The 26,918-nt window shown below is 36.4% G+C and overlaps 1 protein-coding gene across 1 annotated transcript in view; it reads right to left on the reverse strand.

The window, feature by feature from the left end:
- Positions 1-489: 489 nt before the first annotated feature.
- Positions 490-26,918, reverse strand: part of LOC124795394 (cytochrome P450 4C1-like) — a 66,743-nt gene continuing 40,314 nt past the window's right edge. The window contains exons 7-12 of the mRNA XM_047259407.1: positions 14,423-14,501; positions 5,447-5,556; positions 2,468-2,536; positions 2,193-2,361; positions 1,020-1,199; positions 490-647 (exon numbers count right to left, since the gene is read on the reverse strand). Coding sequence (XP_047115363.1) covers positions 490-647; positions 1,020-1,199; positions 2,193-2,361; positions 2,468-2,536; positions 5,447-5,556; positions 14,423-14,501 — 765 coding nt within the window. The remainder of the gene's footprint in view (positions 648-1,019; positions 1,200-2,192; positions 2,362-2,467; positions 2,537-5,446; positions 5,557-14,422; positions 14,502-26,918) is intronic.

The following is a 26,918-nucleotide window of genomic DNA, read 5'->3' on the forward strand; positions in this document are numbered from 1 at the left end:
CTGATGATGAGGTCATAGGCAGAGCACAAGCTCAGATTGGGGAAGGATGAGGCAATCAGTTGTATACTTTTCAAAAGAACCATCCTGGAAGTTGTCTTAATTGTTTTAGGGAAACCACAGAAAACTGTCATGTAAGAGAGACGGGCTCTCTCCCTTGCAATTGCAGAATGTCTGTTGCTGCAAGAAATATTATTTTGTTTATGCAGGGACTACGAACATGGAGAAGCACTGCAACATTCTGTTTCTGAGGCTTTTATTAAAAGAAAGCAGTAATAAATTACCTGTTGATAGGTAATATCCATATAAGAACATTACATAGGTATAAAACATGTAAAAATCATGTTCCAGATTCCTCCTATAGGAAATTCCTTTGCATTTAGCTATAAAATGAAGCTTAATAGATATTCAAATGTTGATTGATGAGTGTTCATTTTTAAACATGCTTGTTACAATAGATTTCTCAAGAATGCATCAAAGTTTTCACATTCATCATCTTGATTTCATCTTGACAAGAACTCCATTTTCTGGCCGCAGAATCAATTCTCCAATTAGTGTCATCTTTTCTCTATCTTCTACTGATTCTATTTTAAATTTTCTTATTATGTTGGACAAAACAACTTTTTCTTCTAGCAGTGCAAATTTCTGACCTGTGCAGCAAAATATAAGTTACTTGTAAATAAAATTCAATGTACAAAGTGTTAATGCATTTTTTGTATTAAAACCATAGTTATTCACAAATACAACTTATTGAAAAATTTAGAAGAAGAGTTACTTCTCATATATTAATTAAGGTTCAATAAAGTAATACTATAGAAATATTTGAAGAAATGTTATAAGACAGTATCATTGTCTGAAAAAGAATATCTTATAATTTCTTGATGTATCAAACAATGGAAAATCCAGGATCGAATGTAACAATACTATGAATAGGCCCTGTGGCACAACAGATGCAGCATCAGAAATATTTGTGCATACTTATAAGTTAATACCTTCCTTGTCTTCTATAAACAAGTTCTTACCTATGCAATTTCTTGGTCCACCACTAAATGGTACATATGCAAATGGATGCCTTCCTTGTATTCGCTCTGGCAAGAAATTATCTGGGTCAAAGTGCTCAGGATTAGGCCACTGTTCTGGGTCACGATGAGTATGGTATATGTGAATGTTTACAAGGGTGTCTGGTGGGATTGTATAGCCATCTGCAAGAAATATTACAACAAATTACTTTTCATTTCAGAAAGAACTTTCATATAGTCAGACAGATGACATTTAACTACAATAAATTTTAATGCAAACAGCAGTCTGCAGAACCATCATATATACTTATGTTCCCTATTATTCTCACTCGCTGAAGAATCAATAAGAACAAAGCTAAATCAGAATCAACGTATCAAGACTACATAAAAATTGCAGCATAAGATATAAATTCAATTATGTACAGACAGTTAAAGAATCAACTTACCACTCAGAAATGTTACAGCACACTCAAGGATAGGTATATTGTACTAAGGCAAACAAACCTCATTCTTTTGGAACTCTGGATAGAAGGATGGAAACATGAAAAAAGTGAGAGAGAAGTAGTTCAAAACAGGAAGAATACCAGAAGTTGAGATAGAGTGCATACTGATTATTTTATACTTTTTAGTCAATTTTAAAAATGCAGTACATTAAAAAGTTTTTTATTTAAATAATTATTTTCTGGTTTTTAATTTAGTGCTTCTGAAATACGTTATATGGACACTGTAATTGATTGTAAATAAAAAATTAAATAAACTGGCATTATATTGAAGCATGCAAGCTCTAACATTAATTGAAACTGATGCCAATCTGCCTTGGCATATTTAACAGAAATGCTAATAAGGGATAGAAAATACTCAGCTTTGCAGGGAGAGACAGAATGTAATGCATCAGAGACCACAGGCCAGTTTGGCGAGTAACCAATCCGGCAGGCAGGGAAAGTGAGGTGCCTCATGCTGGCTGGGCTGTCATGGTAGGTTGTACTGACCTATACAGACTTGCCTGGCTGGCTCAAGTGCCAGGCAGGCCAAGTAACACACAGGCTGGCAAACTGGAACCAGCACTGTGGGTGATGTTACACTGGGCAACAGCCTCAAAGTTTTGGGAACATATGAAAAATACTCCTTTCTTAAGTTGCAGTTTACACAGAAGGAAAAAAACTGATAGTGACATACCTATTTTTGTTTCCTTACGGAGTATACGTCCAATAAATGGTACACTGGGATAAAGCCTTAAACCTTCTTTGATGACACGTTCTAAATACTTCATAGCTTGAATATCCTGCATAGTTGTAGGTCTATCAGAACCCTGGAATATGTCAAACAGTTCTTCTGCTACCTTTTCCTGTGGAAATCAAGAGGATGTTAGTCAACAACAAACAGTCTTAGGCAACAGAAAATAAACACAACTGTCACTGTAGACTCATCTGTTACAATTGCTCCAAACTGACCTGTACATCCTGATGAAGTCCCAGAAGATACAGGATCCATGACATGCTAGCTGCTGTGGTGTCATGACCCTAGTAAATGAATTTTTATCACATTACATGTACATAAATGACAATAGAGATTTTTAAATTCTGAAAAATCTAACAATGAGATAGTCTACTTCATTTTATTGTTAAAATATATTACTAACTGAGGCATACGAGACTTTGTGGTTGCTGTTGGCTCCATATTAACACTTCACTGTTGTAAATTTGATACATCTTCATCGTCAAACTTTGTTTAGAAGCACAATGATGCATGTAGTTTTGGCTATGAGGTATAAAATAATCTAAGGAATATATACAGCAGGGAAAATGGACAACATAGCACCCCCCACCCCTGTCACACACACACACACACACACACACACACACACACACACACACACACACACACGAAGAAAGTCTACATTGCAGCCATTGTGGTAAATAGCAATATTGGGGAATCATTCATCACAATGGATCCAAGTGTCATATAACCATGCTTTTGTGGAGTTAATTTATAGTAAATTTAAAAAATTTCTCATCTGTTGCCAAGCGTGCCATAACATGACTTGATCTCGACACTACTTTTAATAAGCACAAATTGTGCTCCAGATAAAATGTTGCCTAGAAGACTCATCTGCACAATCCTTACTCACTTCAGAGTTGATATTCTTAGTGTCATATTGAAATTACAATGAATTAGGAACAATGCAATACAGAGGGCACATGAGAGTATATTTCTAACACATCAAAAGTACAACATAGGGAGCAGTTGAACCCTCTTGAAAACATAACTGCTATCAAGGAAATGTCCTACACCTGTATTTGTTCTGCAATCCACTGAACGTTACATGACAGGGGTATCATGCAGTCTTCCTTGAATAGTGGTTCTCTAAATTTACTCATCATCCAAGAAAGTATTGGCTAGTGTAATAGTCTAGAAACTGTATCTCATTTTCCTTACAGATATCATCTACATTCCCAGAACTTTTGTACAAATCTAAGTATGCCATTCACATTTCCTAATGTAATACACATTTTACATGTTCACCCCATTTTACATCTCTTCTTAGTATTACCTCTAAATATTTAAACAATGTGATGAATATCAAAAGTCCAACACTAATCTCATACTCAGATACTGTTGGGGTCTTTCTCTTTGTTATGGACATTGTCTTGCATTTATCCACTTATAAAGATAGTTGTCATTCATTACATGAAGCAAGAGATTTTTTCAATTCCTTCTGGATTCCCACCTGCTCTGACTATATAGTTGTTGAGAATAATTTTTATTTATTCTACTATTGGCCAATTTCAGCTGCAGAATCATTTTCAAATGCACTGGAGTGTACAGTAACACAAATATTGGCCAATTTCAGGCATAGATCCATTTTCAAGTGGGTTTGAAATGTTCCTACAAAATTTACAAATTATTATTAACTTAAGTAATTAATCTGATTGTGCTGCTGACCATATTTGATAAATTGTTTATAGAGCTTGAGAACATTAGTGTTGTCATTGTTCCTCTTTGGCACAACCCAGTATTACTTTTGTTTCTCTTGAATATTTGATGCTCAGTATATAATACTCAGTTCTGTAAGCAAAAGTTCATTGAGGCCGTCACATAATATCTACTGAGATACTCTGTATGATTGTATCTTTGTTATTAGTCAAAATGTGGTACACTGTGAAACACCTTTCCGAAATCGAGGAAGACAGAATCTGCCAGTCCACTTACATTTACTGTTTTCAAGATACTTTGAATGTATAAAACAAGCTGGGTTTCACAGTGGTGGTTTTCCCTGAGTCTGTGCCGATTCTTTGAGAATACATTTTCCTGCAGCAATATTACTTTATAATTCCGTGCATCTGTTCTTTTATGGTTTTTGTATACAGGAGTGACCTGCACTCTTTTCCAGTCACTAGACAAGTGACGCTGGAAACTGTTAATGGCAACATATTTTTATCAACTGGTATGCAAATATTCAGCCACTCAGATACTGTTACTGATTTAGTATATAGTATTATATAATTGTCTATCAGAAAAAAACTGCATAGATTTTCAGTCAGATACTGATAAGATTTCAAAATAGTGCAAAGATTAGCAACTTGCTTTAAATGTCCAGAAGTATAAAGTTCTATACTTCACAAAACAAAAAAGTGTAGTATCCTATGATTACAATATCAGTGAGTCACAACTGGAATCAGTCAACTCATACAAATATCTGGGTGTGACAATTTGCAGGGATATGACATGAAACAACCACATAGGCTCAATCACAGGTAAAACAGATGGTAGACATCTGTTTATTGGTAGAATACTAGGAAAATGCAATGAGTCCACAAAGCAGATAGCTCACAAAACACTTGTCTAACCCATCCTAGAATGTAGTTCAAGAGTGTGAGGTATGTACCAAATAGGGCTAACAGAGGACAGAAGGAAAACACAGAGAAGGGCAACATAAATATTCGTTCACATGTTTGACGTATGAGAGAATGTCACGGAGATGCTGAAAAACTTGAACTGGCAGGTGCAAAATATCCTGTGAAAGCCCACTTACAAAGTCTCAAGAACCAACATTAAGTGAGAAATCTTGGAATTTACTATAGCCCCCATACAGACTGTGAAGACAAGAGAACTCTATTACACCCCGCACAGAACCATTTAAGCCATCATTATTACTCTGCTCCACATGCAGATGGATTGGAAGAAGCTTTAATAAGTGGTACAAAGGAAAGTACCCTCTGTCATGCACTTCATCCTGTACATTATAGATGTATTTTGTTGAGCCTGCATTTTTTTTCCCCCCCATCCTGACCGATAAGTCTCCCCTGACTTCTCCAAGAGCTTGAAGAAGTTAAACCCTTTTGTGTGCGTGTTCCTCTGACAGCACTTGGTGAGTAGATTTTTTAGTTATCCATTTACATTACATATACATGTCCTGCCAGAATTGTTACCTCAAACATGAAAGTATCCACTTCCTCTCTTATTTCCAGGTCTGTCAGATTTTTCCCACCATCAGAAGCTTCCAGCAACAAATCCAAGAAAGCTACTCGTTTCTTCTTTCCTATCAAAGACAACATTTATCAGCAAGCTCAAAACAAAAGAGAAAGAAATTTATTATAAAGTAACTGCTATGACAAAGGTTTATCAGATACACTTTTAAAATGTAAAGTAAGGCTGTTCTGGTTGTATCACATGCAGTTGGCAATAAAAACACGGTTGTAAAAATTATGAGTTTAAATATCAGTTGTGGATTTCCACAAGTTAATTTGTTAATTAGCAACAAGGGTCATTTACATGAAGACAGAAACTATCTGCATCGTGATAGTGGAGCAGGATATTCAACCTAATGGATGGATCTAGTGTAACATATGACTTTCGCTAAGGTAGACAGCAACTAAAATGGAATGTTATATGTTGTACATGTGTTAATTTCTAGCAGTTCAAAGCATCACTGTTCATAATCAAAAGTGCCTTTTTAAGCCAACACATATTTCCAAATTTCAGACCTTCTTCATCATAGGAGACAAGAGAATAACACTCTGCCATCTTTTAGAAATTTTATTCTGTTGGAGGCCAATCATACTAATTATAAAACTGTCATGTCTGTCTATTTGGACATGTTAATTTCCAGAGTAACAGAATTAAGCACTGCAATCATATCTTTATGAATACAAACTAACACTGAATTTACTTTGCATTGTGTATTAAAAACTTAATGGTTGGTTGGTTGGGGGATTAAAGGGACCAGACAAAAACTTAATGTCATTGTTTTGCTTCTTTCAATAGGTTTTGAAAAAACCTATCTAGTAAGTTTGCTGTGTGTTTTGGTTGCCACACACTGCATACTGCAGGTTTGAAACTTAATGTCAGTTTGTGTGTGTGTGTGTGTGTGTGTGTGTGTGTGTGTGTGTGTGTGTGTGTGTGTAAGTGGCCTTCTCCTGTATTAGTGAAGCAAGCAATCTCTTTGTTCATATCTCCAATCATACTACTTCAAATGTTGTACACAAAGAGGATTTATTAACCAATAATAAATCTCACACATACAGAATCTTGGGTACAGCTGTAAATAAATCTCTGGGCAATGTTGGATTTCTCAGCTAGTTATGGAATAAAAACCAAAATATGTGCTTCAAGTTTAAAGATAATTCCTATTGAAATGGATTTGCAAATAATAATGTTGCTCTATAATGCTGTGCATCTGTTCTTTCCACAGTTCTGAGTACAGGAAATGTTGGAAATTATTGATGTCAATGTATTTGTTATCAACTGAAACACAAATATGGAACAGCACGTCACTCAATGGCCTATGGTGACATGTGACCCTAGCCTACCTCAGTATTACCACTGTGGAAAGGGAACCTACATTTTAACAAGGACTCAAAACCACATGTCATTCCAGCCAAATCTTCACATCACTGAGAGGAGAAGGCCAGGTTAAAGGCAGACTGAAATATTCGGTGAACCAAACAGAATTTGGTCCTGTGACTTTTCAGTTTCCACACATGCCCTAGAGCACCAAACTCAACAGTTTGTAAGTAGCAGCTGTTAATGATCATCAAACTTTAAAATTAAATTAAGTTAACTAGGACTGTTCACTACCACTGAGTACATTTTAATAATTTAATTAAGAATGATGAAAGAAAATTTCAGAAAATGTATTCTACACCTAGTACAATTTTGTGCGGCGTGCCTATGCAGTGATATGCCGCTAATGAGGAGTGCAGCACCAAAATAGGTTTCTTCTCTCCCAGATTATAAAACACTTCATCTTTGAATTCTAAATAAGTTGTTGATCATATTGACACAAAAGTATTTCTGGTTTTGTGCTAAGTTCTTACTTAATGCTCTGATTCCAAGAATGTAGAAGGCTCATAAACTATTAACAGCTCTATTTTGTTTCTCTTTTAATCTCATGCAGTGTATTGATGGATGGTGCAATACTATCAATACACCTAATTAAGCCTACGTACAGCACGATCACAGTGAGCAGTGCAGCATCTCCCGATGGCAAGTCACATGGACCCGTCAGCTAGCCAACTTTATTAAGTCAAGTGGCCCCAGGCCCAGTCTCACATTTATTTAATAGTTAATGTTTTCTCCTGCTCTGGAGTGTTGATGATGGCTCTGCACAATACAGGTTTTATCTGAATATTCTTTAGAATGACTGTGTTATTTGTTCATGACAACTGGGCCTGCTAAGGTTCTGAGTATAGTGACTTCCAGCTACCACTATTAAGTTCTTATTCTGTGGACTGTGATATCATTTTGGACAAGTGACTGGTTTCAGTCTTGTCCATGACTGATACCCTCCACCATAATTCAAACTGTCTTAATTCCAATTGTTTTCATTTGTAGTCCAGGGAAATTCACAGGGCCAGTAACTTTTATGAGCTATTTATCATTTAGTCTGTGTATCAGTGTATTCAATATTTTATTAATAAATTACTTTAGTGAATTAAATTGGAGACTACAAAAGTTTGATGTGTGACATTGGGTATGACTGCCAATCATCCACAAATATTATTGGTAACAGGACCATGTTTTATTCTTTTGTGAGTGTTTAAGGATCTTTATTACTTCTCACTTATATTACTGAGGAAAGATTTGAGTTCATACTACAATCAGTTTATCACAACATTAGCTGACAAAAATGAAAGAATGTCAGAGAGAATTGTTACACTTGCTGGAATAAACAAATTCTAAAAATAATATTAAAATATTAGCAGTGTGACAAATATACCAACTGGTCAAGAATCATCATTAACACAGACTGAAATTGTGAGCCAACTTGTGAAATTTCCAGATAATCAGATGAATAATTAATTAGTAGTTTATCAGATTTGCAAGAACTACCTTTTGACTTAGCTCACTCTAACAAACTGACAGTTATTGCAAGAATCTGTAGTTATTTCGATATCATACTTTTTCACTTCAGTCTCATTTTACATTTCTATAAATCTTGTACATTTCTGTGCTTTAATGATACAGTGTGGCATGCAAATCACTTGTCTTACACATGCCCTGTAGATGTCGTTGTATACTAACACAAACTGTCATCTAATTTTCATTACTTGCTGTTTCCCTTGGAGCTGGCATGTCCACAGAGCTTATAGGTGAATTATACCTTCTGTCATTAATTAACCATATCTCTGTTCAGCTTCATAACTCCCATGAAACCTTTAAGAAGAAATATTGGGTTCCAACCTTTTGTGATTCAGAATTTACTTCAACATATTCTTTATGGTGAGCTTATGGTCCAATTTATAACCATGAAGTCTTTCATGACAGACTTGCTGTATTAAATGTTCTAGGTGAAACTGTGTTAATTCTACATGAAAATCTAAGCTTTCGATAATATCCATCATTGTCTTCATCAGGAAATGAACTGACTTGTGAGTGTAATAGGAGTAATAGAGTCACATGGATGTAACTGATGTAGTTGTACCATGGACATGTAATAAGGGGAGTTGTCATGCTGTCACAAACTTGAAGCCAATGTTAGCCATATTAGTTGCCCTGAATATTAGGTTCTGGTGGAAGTTTTTACTCAAACATGCCAGGTTACATAAGGTATGGGTATACTTATCATTCTGATTACAGTGTAAAGGAATCACACTTCATTTGTAAGTGGAATCATTCAAGCAATATTTTCCTTTATATACATCAATGTTGGCTACTCTATTTACTTTTACTGTAATAGTTTTATTTCTCTCGTGTGACTTTAGATTTCCTATCTGTCCAACTTAAAAAGCTTTTTGAGTGAATGCTGTGAGCTTAGAAACTGACCAAACACAGCAAAATATTGTCATAGTAATTTCAAGAATAGAACATGGACCGAACATCAGTTTCTTTAGTGCATATTAATGAAAATGGTGGATTACAAAAGCAGCCTTTTCATATCACATATGTCTCTTCTTAGTTATTTGAAACATATAACAAAAATAATGAGGTAAAATGGATTGTATTGCTGTATCAAACATGCATTTAAGACTAAAAAAAGTCTGAAAATGCCTTTCTGATGATGTGTTATCCATGAAAGGACTGTAACATTTTCTATTTAAAGTGACTGGTGCATGCACACATCAGAAATTAAGAACAAGTAGCAATCATAAACAATAGCCTAATAGCCTGCTAATGTTTTGGGCCATCTAACATGGCCATGCTGGCTTCAAAACAATGTACAGCTTAATTAAGTGTCATTTGCCCCTATCATACTTTCATGAGTTTTGTCCACTGGGACAAGGGAATACAGTGGTACCAACAATGATGATTCATCTGGGGCATCTTGTTTCCATTAGGATGTATAATACGGGATACACTTCTAAGCAGTTCATTAGTATCAAGTGCCCACACCCACACATTGCCAAGTTCTTAGTCTATATTTCCGTTAGGGTGGCAAACACCAACCAAGAGTAAGTGAAAGTGAAGTACTAAGTTATTAACAGAGAAGGAAATTGGTGGTTTACAGACAACAGAACTAAACTAAAGAAGTAAATTACTACAATATTAAATTTTTGATTTATTCCCATAGTAAATTTATTTACTTCATACCTGGTGGAGAGCACCATGAAAGAATACATACTATGTCAGTAACTTGAGAAGGAAAGAAGGCTAAAATTTACTCATAAGCAGTAGTAGGAGAAAAGTTAGAGAATAAGGTGTGTTGACAGGTTTCTGTGTGTTAAATACCAAATTCTATAAATTATCTGGACTACAAAGAATATATGGAAATGGAGGAAGAGATAGACACCCCAAGGATGAGGGTTTTAATTGAGAGAAGGGACCTACTTGTGAAGCATAGTGACAATGACTTCAAAGATTGGTTTGAGTTTCGTGAGAAATCTGTTGAGTCGCTGCTTGGTATACTGGGGTCATTACTGCAGCATAATTCTGATAGGAACCATGGTTTGTCTCCTAGACTGCAACTTCTCTGTGGTCTGAGAATCTTTCACACAACTACTTATCAAATTGTAGCAGGGGCTCTCATTAACACCCATCGCACTGTTGCTGGAAGAGCTTGTAATAGTGTGGTAAATAGTTTAATTACCTTAAAGTCACTGTATGTGTCCTTGCCACAGAACCAAGAAACTATATCACAGAACAAAAGGAAATCTATTGAATTGGTGGATTTCCAAATGTCATAGGGGCCATAGATTGCATACATATATTCATACTTTTTCCTCCTGGTGCACAAGCAGAACTATATAGAAATCAAAAGAATTTTTTTCCTTCAGTACACAAATTATCTGTGACGTCAATATGAAGGTTTTGAACATGGTAAGCCACTGGTTGGTCTCCATGCATGATGCATGTGTTTGAGACATCAGTAGAGTTGCTGTAGAATTTGAAAATGGACAATATAATGAGTTGCTTGTTAGAGAAACATCTTATGATTCCTGTGTTTCAACCTCACATGGGAGCCAAAGGGCACTACAACAAATACCGTATTGCTACCAGACATGTAAAAGGGTATACATTCATCGTATGGAAAAAAACATTTCCACATTCTCACTAAAACAATACAACATAGACAACACAAGTGTGTAAATTTATTGTGAATGCTGCACAACTTTGGAATAGAAGTTAGAGATGTGTTTCATCCTGATGCTGTAGAGATGAATGACACTGATCAATGTGCTCAATACACATTTCAACCAGAAGCAGATGCTGCAGGCAGAAGGTCTGTTATACTTGACGATCTTAATTAAAATTGTACCTAATTTGCTACTAAAATAACAAGTTCGTATAAAGTCTTTTCCTTCTGAAATGAATAAATAAGGCTCTGGATCATCACTGCATCAGTGAAATATGCCCTATTTTATAGTTATGTTTCTCTATATCTTTTTTTCCAGTTAGAGAATTAACATTTTAGTTTTGTTTCTTACTTCAGTTCACAGAGTTGTACAATAAAGATGTTTTGATTATTTCTACAGAAAACAAGATGTCTACTTTTATAAATTTGGTAATACAAGTAAATATTAGAATGTGGTGATTACAAAAATTAAATGTACTGATACTGAAATAATAAACATAAATATTATGTCATGTGAAAAACAGGAACATAGTAACCATTGGAAAAAATATCAAGCAAATAAAATGTATACTGAAGCACCAAAGAAACTGGTATAGGCACACTTATTCATATACAGAGATATGTAAACAGGCAGAATATATCGCTGCAGTCAGCAATGCCTGTACAAGAAAACAAGTGTCTGGCACAGTTATTAGACTGGTTACTGCTGCTACAATGGCAGGTTATCAAGGTTTAAGTGAGTTTGAACTTGATGTTATAGTTGGCACATGGGCAATGGCACACAGCATCTCCGAGGTAGCGATGAAGTTGGCATTTTCCCCTACGACCGTTTCACGAGTGTACCGCAAATATCAGGAATATGTTTCTTAATACTTAATTGTTCTTGGCCATCTCCATGTTGCTGTCAGCTCATGCTCCAACCTGCAAGTTCTCCTTGAATTAACATGTGTCACCAATAGATTAAGCTAACATGATATTATTATCAGAAAGTGATGCAATAATACAAACAACTTTCTGAGGAGGGCAACCACAGCTTAGAGACATTAGCAATAACAATAACAACAATCAACACTCAACAGCTGTTTAAAAATTACAACAATTAAAAACTCAAGAATGATGAGATGTTTCCAAAAGCTGCAAAGTTGTATGAGGTGCTTTATTCACAACTACCGGTATCATGTCAGTATAGATGCATCTACAGGTTTATCTGTCAAAAATACAAATCACAGTGTGAAATTTTTGAAATGGCAGAAATATAGAACTGTAGTGTTGACATTCAACAAGAAATAATTACAAGTACTCGCAATGATTATATTTCCATAATGTGGGTGGAGTCCCAGCTTTCAGAAGTTATCCACGTTAAAAGTCAAACCACAATGGTGGGTTGTCATAACAAAATTGAGTATACCCGAAAGATGTTAGTAAAAATGTACAAAGCATGGCTGCTGAATGAGCCAGTCCTAGAAAAGAGTGTGTGTGTGTGTGTGTGTGTGGGGGGGGGGGGGGGGGGGGGGAACTAATAATGAATGGAACTGCTCTGAGCAGGGATAAACTGCCCAAAAATAACTGATGTCTAGGGAAAGTATACAAGAAATATTATCCCAAAAATAATAATCCAGCACGAAAACAAAATATTGCAAATGAAAGAAATCTGAAAAATAGCTTACTGGATAACACCACATAGGATTTATCATAAGATCCAGCAGACACCAGCTGCGTAAAACCAATGTAGTAAAAGTTAAAATCGCATGAATGTGTGTACTTCTGTCACACTGATAAGTGGCTGATGTGGTGTAAGGAGTCTGTGGAGACAAGCAATACACAGGAAAGTGGAAGGCCACATTGACTAAGAGGCAACCAAAGTAAACACATGAGCAGCTGGAAGAGGAAATCAGATGGAAGTGAAAAAGAAGGGAGGTGGCACTATGGACTTACGCTGTTCATTGCATCCATGGGCTACATACACCACATGTTCCATTCATTATTAGTTTTTCTCTCATTTTTTTCTAGGTCTGACTCATTCAGCAGGCATGCTTTGTACATTTTTGCAAGCATCTTTTGGGTGTCATCAATTTTATTATGACAACCCACCATTGTGGTTTAACTTTTAACATGGAAATCCGGGACTCCATTACTGTCACCAACATTATGGACATATAACCATTTTGAGTACTTGTCATTGTGTCTTGTTAAATGTGAAAACTATGGTTCTGTATTCCTACCATTTCAAAAAATTTTCACAGTGATTTTTATTTTTGATAGATAAACCTGAAGATGTTCCTACACCGATGTGAAATCAGTAGCTGCGAATAAAGCACTTCATACAACTATGCAGCTTTTGAAAACATCTTATCCTTCTTTACTTTGATTGTTGTAATTTTTATGATAATTTGAGCATTAAGTGTTGTTATTATTATTCGTGGTGCAATGTTTGTGGCAATATTTCTGAGAGGAACTGAAATGGCAGCAAAATGCTGAAATGGTTTACTTCTTTAGTAAAAAGGCATTTCTACTTTAGTTACAACTAAAGAAGTAAATGGAAATTGAGCTTTCCGACAGTTACTAGAAAAGTATATTACTATGGAAGTGTTACTAGAAAAGTATATTACTATGGAAGTAATTTACTAAAGTGGTCCAAAATAAAGAAGTTGTTGGTATGAATTCTGATTTCCACAGCCTCTTTGATGGCTGAGACCCAGTAATTTAATTTTCTTAGCTGCCTAAGAAAATCAAAGAGATGTTGCAGCCTGTGAAGATTAGTCATGGCCTCAAAGTCCGAAGTGTTTACAGTATTCCATGTCACTAAATAGGCCAATTTATCTGAACCACTAGCTAGTGCTGTACTGAATGTCAGTGACACACCGAGTACAAAAATCTAGAAAAATCTGCTGTTGGCAAACATACACAAGTAAGGACAATATCTTGTTTCAGCAGACACGAATCCTTGCCTACGCTTCAAACTAATGGAATATAATAATCAAAGAGCCTATAGAAATCAGAATGTGTGTGAGTGACTTCGTTGGAGATGTGTGCTAGTCCTCAACAAAACATAGAAGCAAGAATTTAATACCAAGAGACTGTGTAGGAGTAGGCCTCCTATTGAACATAGTGTATAAATGAAGATGCTATGGCACAGTGTAATCTGTGCTCACAGTGAGCAGTTGACATTACTGCATCATTAGCGTTTGTGTGATCCACTTACTTCTTTGACAGTCAGTTGCTTTCTAATGAAGACACGGTGGATATTATTGAAAGCTCAGATTTTTACAGAGAAATAATGTGACAAATGCACCGACAACATTTAGAGGCACATTTTCAACTAGTTTTTTAACTTTGTAGAGTCTACAGATTACAGTACACATAATTATATCAATATTGTGTCATGTGTACCTACCAAAGACTTCCTCCTCATCATCTTTGGGAGTCAGATCTTTATTATTGTTCAGTCTTGAGGCCTTTCTCTCCCTAATTACCTGTAACATTGGGCTTCACATTACTTTAAAAATATTGAAATTGCGTACTTGTGTGATATATTTTATAACTGTTGTAGAACTACAGTAATGCATATCAGTAATGAATAACCTTGACATTTCACAAAACATTGTATTACTCTTTGAGAGCTGATTTATGAAAGTAACCATCAGAGAAAAAAGCCTATTTTGGAAACAAATCAATAGTACTCCCTGATACTGAAAAATTGTTCAACACAGTTTACAAAAGAAAAAATAATTATAATCTGCTCTGTGACATCCACCACTGCATGAAATTCATTTTAAACAAATCATGATACAAACTGTGTATGACATTAACTTCAAATACACTAGTGTGTTGTTATTAATAGAATATTGCCACATGCACTTTCTCATCTAATGATTAAGATACACATATTGTTAGATGACTGTTATGACTTGATTCAGAAAACAGCTCATCATATAACTTTGCATTGAGACATCTGAAATGCAGATACACAGCTGTAAACAAACTATTTTTGGTAAATATGTTACTTTTTTATACAATTTAGTAGTTGCATATGATATTTCAAATATTATCTTCTGCAAGTTTCTGAATTAAATATCAGAAAGGAAAGGGGAAATAATACGCAGATAGCAAAAAGTGCTAACACACTGCCAATATATTTAGAATTAAAACGCAAGTTGGAAGAAAAGCACAGAATGAAACAGAAAAGATTTGAAATTTTTGAAGCTAATAATATCTGTTAAAACAAAAAGTATTTGACGTATCACAGAACAGCAGTTTCCAGTCGATGGAATAGCAAGTGGAATGATAAAATGATAAAAACAAAGGATACAAGCTTATAATGAAAGAGACTCACAAAATAAGGCGATAAAACATAATAAATGAATATTAGGAAGCTGGTTGGGAATGGAACAAGAAACGGGGAAATGAAAATGCTTGTAACTGACTTGAGTGAAGTCACTTAAATATGATATGCAAATAAAACTATGGAAAGTTGCGTATCTGGGAATGTAGTATAGTGAAATAAACAAATACATTTTATACAGCAGAATTAATAAAAAGTATAACATAGTTAAGGAACTCGATAATGAATGCAGGAAAGTGTGAAAATCAGGGGACCGGTATCAGCATAACCATGTGATAGATAGATTGATTGATTGATTTTTATTGTTGTAGAGGCCTCAGAGATCATCTGAGGCATTTCAAAAGTCAATATTACATAGTATAAATGTTACAAAAATAATTACAAAAACAAGAAAAATATTACACAATATAAATATTACACAAATAATTATGGTACCTTCACACAAAAACAAAACAGAGAAACTTCTGGTACAAATTGATATTGCATAGTAAATTTAGCCAATTACAGACTTACTCATGTATAGAAGCATATAAAAACTGGTCACAAAGTGTAATCATGCCATATTCTTTGCCTCCCTTAAAAATTCATCAGTTTCATAAATGCTGAGCTCAAGAAGAAATTCTTTTACTTTTTTTTTTTTATGGACTTGTATAAGAAGCACTTTTGTGTTTTTTTATAGTTACATCGGAAATATCTCTTAAAACAGTCAACTGTGCTTACTCAAGATTGTATTATCAAATCATTTTCATGGACCTGATAGCATTTCACCATAATTATTTCAAGCTCAATCTTGTATTAAGTGCAGTGTTGTTGTTTGTCACGTGAGTAAGTGTTTTGACTGGATCATATCATGAGGATACAATCTGACCATTGTGCCTAAGAATAAGAGAAAGGGTGATTATTTATATAGCTGGTGCCACATGGCAAAATTCATTGAGATTCACAATGTTTCATGCCAAGGGTAGGGCACAAATTTTAAATCACTGATTATGTTCACTATCAACCTATAAGGGGCAGTCAAATGAAAACAGGTCAGATGGGAGAAAAGTAAGTAAACTGTTTACTGTTTTAAAATTAATCACCATAACTGTTACTACTTTATCCCACTGTGAGAGATGACGGTCAATGCCTTCATGGAAAATTGTTTTTGGTCGCCTATGGACCCTTGATTGAACCCAGGTGTCAACTCTTCATCCGAAACAAACTGATGGCCATGAATGTCTTTCTACAGAGCTCAAAAAATATGGAAATCACATCAGGAGAGATTGGGACTGTATAGTGGATGTGTGAGGGCTTTCCAGCTAAAGTTGTATAGCGTAGACACAACATTCAGGCAAGCATTATCCTGCAGCAGACTGATGCTACCTGTTAACACTCTTAGGTGCTTGGACTTGATGGCGCACTTCAATTTTTGCATAGTGGCCATGTACTGCTGTGCATTAATTGTGGTGCCATGTTCAAGAAAGTTAATTAGCAGTAGGCCCTTACAGTTGAAGCAAAAGGTCAGCATGACTTTCCTGGCACTGGCATGCACATCTTCAGATTTTTTTTAGTGGAGATGAATCCATGTGCTTCTATAGTTGCTCTCCAGCTAAAAATGATGACACTATGTTTCATCTCCCATGACCATCCGGAACAGGAAACAATATTCTTCATCATGAAACCATTCCAGGTGATGCAGGAATGTTGAGGTTCTATTCAATTTCTGCTGCTCCATCAGGCTGTGGGAAACCCACTGTGCACAGATTTTGCTGAACTTCAGGTGCCCTGTCACAAGGGCATGAGTCGTACCATGAGTGATGCCCAACATGAGCCATGTCCATCGTCGCTCATTTTTGATAGCAGCATCCACCACAGCAAGGACAGAAGGTAAGTGACACAATGAGCTTGACCGCTGTCTTTAAATGACACCTGTCCTTCTCAAAGTCATTTAGTCTATGCAAACACACTTGCAAGTGACATACTTTTTTTTCCATACACAGCACACATTTGGGCTTGAATTTCTCTTCCTGACACTCCATACACAATCGAAAACTGCACTTCACCTTGCTGTTCTTGTTTCCCAGTCTTGACAGTGGAGTCAGATGCACATATGACTCGCTGACCTTATGTCGAGCACATATAACAGAGAAAAGGTGCAACAGTTAATGTTTCAGTGTTCCTTCCTGATTCCCAAAAGAGGGCACTTCTATACATACTTCTACCAGCCTTGCCAATGTTCACTGCATGCTTGTTGTATAGTCTGTCTTGTTTTCATTTGACTGCCCTTATTAGGTTGGTCATGGGTGACAGAATCTCAGTAGAACTTAATTTGCATAAGATGTAATGGACAGAAGTCTGATCCTCAACAAGCAGCAGACTTCAGAGAAACACCAGGACAAGATACTTTGAGGCAAACTGAATTGTTAGCCATCTGTGTCAAAAGACCAGCATTTTGTGTTATACTCACCATAATACAATGGTAAAATTGTACAAATTGTGGTGGAAATTATGATACATGGAACACGAATAAATGTCCTAATACCTTCTTGAATGAATACTCATGATCCAATTTAAAAGCCAGTTCACAGTAAGTGTTAAGCTAGAGAGAACAGGAAACATGTTACAATCTGTACAACATGTTAGAGAAGATCTCATGTGGCAGTAGCAACATTATGATGTCTATGCGTATCAGTGACTTCTTTGAAAGTCTGTCATATTACTGACACACAGTCTGTGAATCCATGAGAGATGAGCACATGATGTATTAGAAGACAGAATCCACTGTAGACTCTAGTCGTTTCATGTCATTCTAATTGTATGTAAGCTCACTCTGAATATTTTGTCAATAATCTAAATGTCATTGTTCCAGAACAGTTTTGTTATTTTTATTTTTGCTTTTCACTTAAAACTGTATGTCTGTCATTTTGTTAATGTTCAGACAAAAGTTCTTGCATGTTTTCACATCTTCTCTCCTCCCTGCTTTACAGCATAATCTTCTGTGGCCAATAAAGTATTTTTCTTTCAAGCTGTGCAGTAAGAATAACATGCAGAGTTGTTAACTAATTGTCTTGCAGAAAATACCTTGGGATTCTTACACTTACACTTATATCTCCAATGTAAGTGTAAGAATTCTAAGGTTCTGTAAGCACACTTTTCATTATCAACTCCATGTAATATTCTCATTGTACAGTCTCAGCAAACAATAGATATGAGTTACAAATGAAGTGCGATACATTCAACTGCAGTACAAAATAGAAAAATAATTTCTGCATGTACTGTGTCTTCCACACTAATATAGCATTGTTTCACATGTAAGACAATATGATTTAGCTGGTGATTTCAATACAGATTCCTTAAAGTACATTACAGTTTATGAAAAACTAAATGATTTTCTATGTAGTTATAATCTGTAGACAGAGTTGATGGGCCAACTGGATTAACTAGACACCTCTAGCTCTATAGATCACTTTTACACCTTCTTAGATATCTGCAGAGTTAGTAATTTTGTTTTTGAGAAGATTTCTTGTGGAGAAACAGCGGTCTGGCTAAAACTACTTTCAAAATGGATTAAAAACAGTGTCAATTGCAAAAACATTTATTTTGCTGGTAACCAGTTTCAGTTAGTGTTTGACCATCCTCAGACCCTGATAATGAAATACAAACATAGAGTAGATTTAGAAGGATGTCTGATAATATTAGTAACATGTAAAATACAACATATATAACAAATATTAAAAGAAGAAATTATACCCATGATGGTAGGTGGTGGTGGTAAATGGAGTGGGTCTTGTAACTCCATGAACATATCTGCTAAGGAGAGCAACAAAGTTGTTGTTTAAATACACGATGCTCCTCCCACAGCATACTAAATTACATCAGCGATACCCAGTCAGGCATACAGGTTGTAAAACAGCCATCACAGTAAGGGATATACAAAATAGTTATTTGAAAGCTAATAAAAAATGAAGAAGTGGGTACATTATGTTACATAAAATAACTGCTACAAACAGAATGTAAAGGAGAGAATCAATCATAATTGCTTGTGAGAACACCGATAGCCATCTTTGGGGATTTATCATAAACTCGTAGAGTTATCCCAGAAAAGACAGTGGTTAAGCAATGCCAATGGTTCCCATGGAGACAGCCTTGTCATATCAATATGTGCCATCCAGCAGAAGGTGATTTCAGAGCCGCAAATCTGACTGGATGTTAAATATGCACCGACATGCAGGCTAGCAGTAGAAATGCATGCCAAGTATTGAAAATTGCTCCTAGATCATGAAAATACTGTTTGAGAAACATCATTGTTTACCATGGAAGCAGTGTGGAGGAATTGATCTTCACATTTCAGCAGAAGTCTTATGGACATTTTGTGACTGTAAACAACTATATTCACAGTATCTTTTAACTTCTCACTGCTTATGTGTTTGTTTTACATTTATGGCCCCTTATATGGGTCCTTGATGTATTATATCATAGTGATGTAGCCTATATATCCGTACATCTGACATTATATACACTATGTTAAGGAATTTTGTGGAATACTTATGAATGTAAACAACTATATTCACAGTTCTTTTAAACTTCAGTTTCTTATACTCATTGTTTTTTGCTTTTGACTATCTCCTGGGTCAATGAGATTTTGTGCCATAATTCTTTTGATGTAACTTATTTTTCATGCTTTAGATATTATGTACCTACTTTGCTTGTTATCATGTTGGGTACTTGGGCAATGTCATATGGAGGACCTGACACATATTATGCCAGTTGTCTTTCTTGCATGCCAGTATTTTGTAACACTTAGCTGCTACTGCAACTCTGAAGTCATTTTCTGTTGAATCTTGCATATCAACACCACCACACAGTTTATGTAGTAAATAACGACATCACTTAAGCTGTATTTTCACTGGCACTATGACCTAGGAGCAATTTGCAATACCTGGCGTGCATTTCTACATGTCAGCCTGCGTGCCAGCATGGATTTAATATCCAGTCGCTGTCACAGCTCTGAAATCATCTTCTGCTGGAAGGTACATGTCGATACGGCAAGGCCATCTCCATGGGAACCATTGGCATCACATAGCCAATATTTTTTGTGGCGTAAAATCTATGAGTTTGTGATAAACTTCCACAGATCACTATCAGTGTTCTCACAACTGATTTTGATTAGTTATATCTTTTATAAAATGGGTGTTTCAGAAGTGATGGTCAGTAATTCATTCATGGAAAGAACAGACCAAAAATAGCAAAAAAGCTTGAATGAACATGGGTCCACAAATCAATTGTTGTCAAAGTACAGCATATTTTCTGTTGCAGTTCATCAGTGTCTAGGAACACATGACATCTCTAAACGTTAAAGTAGGTGTTCAAAATGTTGCCCATGCATCTGAAAGCAACATTGAACTCATCTCTGAAATGAGTTGTGAATCCTCTCAGACAGTACTGGGAAATTTCGTAAATCCTGGAAGGCTGCTTCAATCCACAAGCATAATTCCTCAAGAGCGTTGACCTTGATAGCATAGACCAGGCTTCTGACATCACCCCACACACACAAATCCATGGATTTAAAACTTGGAGGACATGGCACCAGCCCTCCTCTACCTATCTAATGTTGACCATATGTCTGGGTTAGAAGCTGGCGTACTCGTAAATGAAAATGTGCTGGAACATCATTGTACATGAGCCACATGTTTGGGCAGTGGGTCATCATCATGTACATCTGGAAGTACAGTCTGCAGAAAGCACATATCCTGCTGTCTGATTAGTCTCTGGGAGGAAGTGTTTTCCAGTTATGCAGTCTCCAAGCAGTCCTGCCCAGACATTCAGGAAATAATGTTGATGATGTTGTGATATATGTGTTGCATTAGGATTGACATCAACCTGAATGTGACAGTTGTGGTAGCTAACAATACCATCATGGGTAAATCCAGCTTCATCCATGAACACAATACTGCTTACAAACAGGGGATTCAGAATACACTGTTGTTGCACCCATTGGTAGAAATTCTCTCTAGGAGGGCTTGAGGGCTTGTACTCACTGAAGATGATATGGATAGAGTATTTGCTGATGTAAAATCTACCACACACTGCTATGACTCAGGACAAGCTCTTAGGTTGTTGAGGGCTTGCACTCACTGGAGATGATATGGATAGAGTATTTGCTGATGTAAAATGTACCACACACTGCTATGACTCAGGACAAGCTCTTGGGTAGCAATCCTCCTTGCTGAAGTATTCAGACATTTGTGTACAATGCGTAACACTCTTTCCTCAACATCAGGTGTTATGAATCTGGGTCAAACTTCTTGTACATGGTGTGTGAAACTCCTGGTTTCTCTACGGCACTGATGTAACCAGCTAAATGTACACCTGTCAGGCTGCCTGTGGAGAGGAAAAGCTTTTTCATACAATCGTGCAGCCTCAAGGGCACTGCCATTTGCTTTGTGATACAAGAAGTGCATATCAGTATACTCTTCATTGTTGTTATCTCTGTCCATGGTGCCTTCATGTTCATAACTGATTGTGAGCCCAGTATGACACAGTGCACAGAGGGAGAAAGGGAAGTAGTTGCGCATTTGTAAACTTTGAGATACGATCATAAATACCATGGTATCCAGTGGTGTTTACAGTTGGTTCCAAACTCAAATTAATGCGATACCTTGGCAACGGTTGATTTTCAGACCCATGTTTATCGGGCTTTTAATCTACTTTTGGCTTGTACTTCCCATGTGTGAATTATTGACCATCAATTCTGAAACATCATGTATATTTTTATCACATACTGATAAAATTCTGTTAATAGCAGGTACTTTATATGATGTAATATACTTATTTCTTCATTTGTTATCAGCTTCATGCAACTATTCTGTATACACCTTATTGTAACAACTGTTTTACATCATGTATGCCTGACTGGGTATCACTCATGCAATTCGGTATGCAGTGGGCGGAGCATCACATATTTAAGCAACAGCTGTGTTGCTCAACTAATAGTTGATGTTTGTGGAGTTACAAGATCTCCTTCATTCACTGCCATCACCTACTACCATGGGTATAATTTCTTCCTTTAATATTTGTTATATACAAAGTATTTTATGATGCCATTATTATCAGACATCCCTATAAATCCATTTTATGTTCATATTTCAGTATGAGGATCTGAGGATGGTCAAACAATGACCAAAACTGGGTACCACCGAAATAAATGTTATTGCAATGAAGACTGTTTTTAATCTTAAATTGCAGATTTGATATAATAAACCTTCACTTTTCTGATTGTCTTGCCAGACAATGGAAATACTGAACATGGTATGATTCACAAAGTACGTATGAGATGAGGAAAATTAGATGTCTGAATGAAAAATCTTTAGAGTCTTTTGCAACTTGCGACATGGAATGAATTATACTGTACAGAAAATGTTGCAGACAAATGGATGACCTTCCATAATATTTTGCTTACCAATTCAAATGTAACATGTGCAATTACTTTCAAAAAGAAACATGCTCAAAATTGTACAAGACTGCCTTCAGAAAAGAAACAACTGTAAGAGAAAATGTTTATTACTTGGAAAATACATAGAGTTTGCAGAGACATCAGCTAGAGCTAACTACCAAACATGTTGAAAAGCCTACAAACAAGCACTGAATTTATTCACAAAGGAAATCTTACAACAAAAAATAGCAAACTCAAATAACATAAACAAATCAATATGGAACTGTGTAAATGGGAGACTCAGAAGATAACCTAAACCTAGTGTCAACAATATTCCAACTGAAGAGTGATAGTGTGAATGCCTTAGACCCTTATGTAGTCAGCAGCGCTTTTAATACCCACTTTATTAACTCAAATAGCATATGTGTGAAGTCTGGTGCTGATGACTACAGAACTCCTTACAGGGTACAAAAACCAGTGTATGTGTATGAAACAGGTACAGAGAAAATTACATATAAAATGCCAATATATGTCTCTACTCCCCCTCCCCATGAACCATGCACCTTGACATTGGAGGGGAGGCTTGCATGCCTCAGCGATACAGATAGCTGTACTGTAGGTGCAACCACAACAGAGTGTTATCTGTTGAGAGGCCAGACAAATGTGTGATTCCTGAAGAGGAGCAGCAGCTTTTTCAGTAGTTGCAGGGGCAATAGTTTGGATGATCAACTGATCTGGCTTTGTAACAACAATAGAAATGGCCTTGCTGTGCTGGTACTACGAACAGCTGAAAGCAAGGGGAAACTACACCCACAATTTTTCCCAAGGGCATGCAGCTTTACTGTATGGTTAAATGATGATCGCATCCTCTTGGGTAAAATATTCTGGAGGTAAAATAGTCCCCCATTCGGATCTCTGGGCAGGGACTGCTCAGGAGGATGTCGTCATCAGCAGAAACAAAACTGGCATTCTACGGATTGGAGCATGGAATGTCAGATCCCTTAATCGGGCAGGTAGGTTAGAAAATTTAAAAAGGTAAATGGATAGGTTGAAGTTAGATATAGTGGGAATTGGTGAAGTTCAGTGGCATGAGGAACAAGACTTCTGGTCAGTGAATACAGGTTTGTAAATACAAAATCAAATAACACTAATGCGTGGGTCTAGGAATGAGTAAAAAAATAGGAACACGGATAAGCTACTATGAACAGCATAGTGAATGCATTATTGTAGCCAAGATAGACATGAAGCCCATGCCTCGCACAAGTTTATATGCCAACTAGCTCCACAGTTAATGAAGAGATTGGAGAAATGTATGATGCAATAGTAAGTAAAGGAAGAGAAGGAAAAGTAGTAGGTGAATATGGACTGGCAGTAAGGAATGAAAGGGGAAGCCACCTGGTAGAATTCTGCGCAGAGCACAACTTAATTGGTTTAAGAATCATGAAAGAAGGTTGTTTACATGGAAGAGGCATGGAGACACTGGAAGGTTGCAGATAGATTACGTAATAGTAAGACAGGGATTTAGGAACCAGGTTTTAAATTGTAAGACATTTCCAGGGGCAGATGTGGACTCTGACAACAATTTATTGGTTATGAAGTGTAGATTGAAACTGAAGAAACTGCAAAAAGATAGGAATTTAAGGAAATGGGATCTGGATAAACTGAAAGAATCAGAGGTTATAGAGAATTTCAGAGAGAGTATTAGGGAACGACTGACAAGAACAGGGGAAAGAAATACAGTAGAAGAAGAGTGGGTAGCTTTGAGAGCTGAAATAGTGAAGGCAGAAGAGAATCAAGCAGTTAAAAAGAAGAGGGATTGTAGAAATCCTTGGGTAACAGAAGATATATAGAATTTAATTGATGAAAGGAGAAAATATAAAAATGCAGTAAATGAAGCAGGTGAAAAGGAATACAAATGTCTCAAAACTGAGATCAACAGCAAGTGCAAAGTGACTAAGCAGGGATGGCTAGAGGACAAATGTAAATATTTAGAAGCACGTATCACTAGTGGTAAGGCAGATATTGTCTACAGGAAAACTAAAGAGACCTTTGGAGGAAAGAGGAACACCTGTATAAATATCAAGAACTCAGGTGGAAAACCAGTCCTAAGCAAAGAAGGGAAAGCAGAAAGGTGGAAGGAGTATATAGAGGGTCTACACAAGGGCAATGTACTTGAGGGCAATATTATGGAAATGCAAGAGGGCGTAGATGAAGATGAAGTGGGAGATATGATACTGCTTGAAGAATTTGATAGAGCACTGAAAGACCTAAGTCAAAACAAGGCCTCGGGAATAGACAACATTCCATTAGAACTACTGATTGCCTTAGAAGAGCCAGTCCTGACAAAACTCTTCCATCTGGTGAGCAAGATGTATGAGATAGGCAAAATACCCTCAGACTTCAAGAAGAATATAATAATTCCGATCTCAAAGAAAGCTGGTGTTGACAGGTGTGAAAACTACCAAATTATCAGTTCAGTAAGTCACAGTTGCAAAATATTAATACGAATTCTTTACAGAAAAATAGATAAACTGGTAAAAGCTGATCTCGTGGAAGATCAGTTTGGATTCCGTAGAAATGCAGGAACACATGAGGCAATACTGACTCTACAACTGATCTTAGAAGATAGGTTAAGGAAAGGCAAACCTATGTTTCTAGCATTTGTAGACTCAGAAAAAGCTTTTGACAATGTTGACTAGAATACTCTCTTTCAGATTCTGAAGGTGCAGGGTAAAATACAGGGGGCGATAAGCTATTTACAATTTGTACAGAAACCAGATGGCAGTTATAAGATTCGAGGGACATGAAAGGAAAGCAGTGGTTGGGAAGGGAGTGAGACAGGGTTGTAGCCTATCCCCTATGTTATTGAGCATGCAATAATGGAAACAAAAGAAAAATTTGTAGTAGGAATTAAAATTCATGGAAAAGAAATAAAATCTTTGACGTTTGCCGACAGCACTGTAATTCTGTCAGAGACAGCAAAGGACCAACAAAAGCAAAATGAGGATAATGGAATATAGTTGATGATTTTTGCTATTTGAGGAGCAAAATAATTGATGATGGTCGGTGGACGATAAATAGTTTAGACAAGAAGAGAATGCAAGCTTTTGGAATGTGCTACAGAAGAATGTTGAAGATTAGATGGATAGATCATGTAACTAATGAGAAGGTACTGAATGGAATTGGGAAGAAGAGGAATTTGTGGCACAACTTGACAAGAAGAAGAGATCGATTGGCAGGACATGTTCTGAGGCATCAAGGGATCACCAATTTAGTACTGGAGGCAGTGTGGAGGGTAAAAATTGTAGAGGGAGACCAAGAGATGAATACACTAAACAGATTCAGGAGCTTGTAGGGTGCAGTAGTTACCTGGAAATGCAGAAGCTTGCACAGGATAGAGTACCATGGAGAGCTGCATCAAACAAGTCTCTGGGCTGAATACCACAACAACAACATGTCTCTATTGGGTGGGATGAAATTTCCTCCATTATCTTAGAAAATGTGAACATTCACTCACTCTTGTTCTGCTCCACCTCTTCAGTGAAAGTTTAAATAAAGTTGTACTCCGATCTGAATTAACATGTGCAATAGTCCAGCCATTACACAAAAAACTGCTGAGCCATCAGCTTAATTCTGGTCCTAACCAAAGTATTAGAAATGATTATTGCACTAAGATTTGAAAACTTTCTTGTGAAAGAAAAAGTGTTGTGAAAAACCCAACATGGTTTTAGAAAAGGCTACTCAACATCATCTAGCATATGTGACCTACACATAATTTATGAAATTAGATGAGAAAGAATGGGTGGCATGTTTGTTCCTAGATCTGTCACATGTGTTTGACACAGTATCTCATGAGCTGCTACTTGATAAACTGGAAACTTATGGTCTCAAAGGAATAGCTGAAAATCTCTTACAGTCATACCTAAAGTACATATATCAGGTCACATAAGTCACTGAGACATTGAGTAACATTACTGAGAAGTACAAGTGTGTGTGTGTGTGTGTGTGTGTGTGTGTGTGTGTGTGTGTGTGTGTGAGGAGAAAAAAACTATTTTGAAAAGACCCACTGGTCCTCCTCCTATACTAATCAGGAGCTGTTCCTATCCAATACTTCACGCAAAATATTTTAACTTT

The sequence above is a fragment of the Schistocerca piceifrons genome, chromosome 4 (assembly GCF_021461385.2).
Source record: "Schistocerca piceifrons isolate TAMUIC-IGC-003096 chromosome 4, iqSchPice1.1, whole genome shotgun sequence".
Classification (NCBI taxonomy): Eukaryota; Metazoa; Arthropoda; class Insecta; order Orthoptera; family Acrididae; genus Schistocerca; species Schistocerca piceifrons.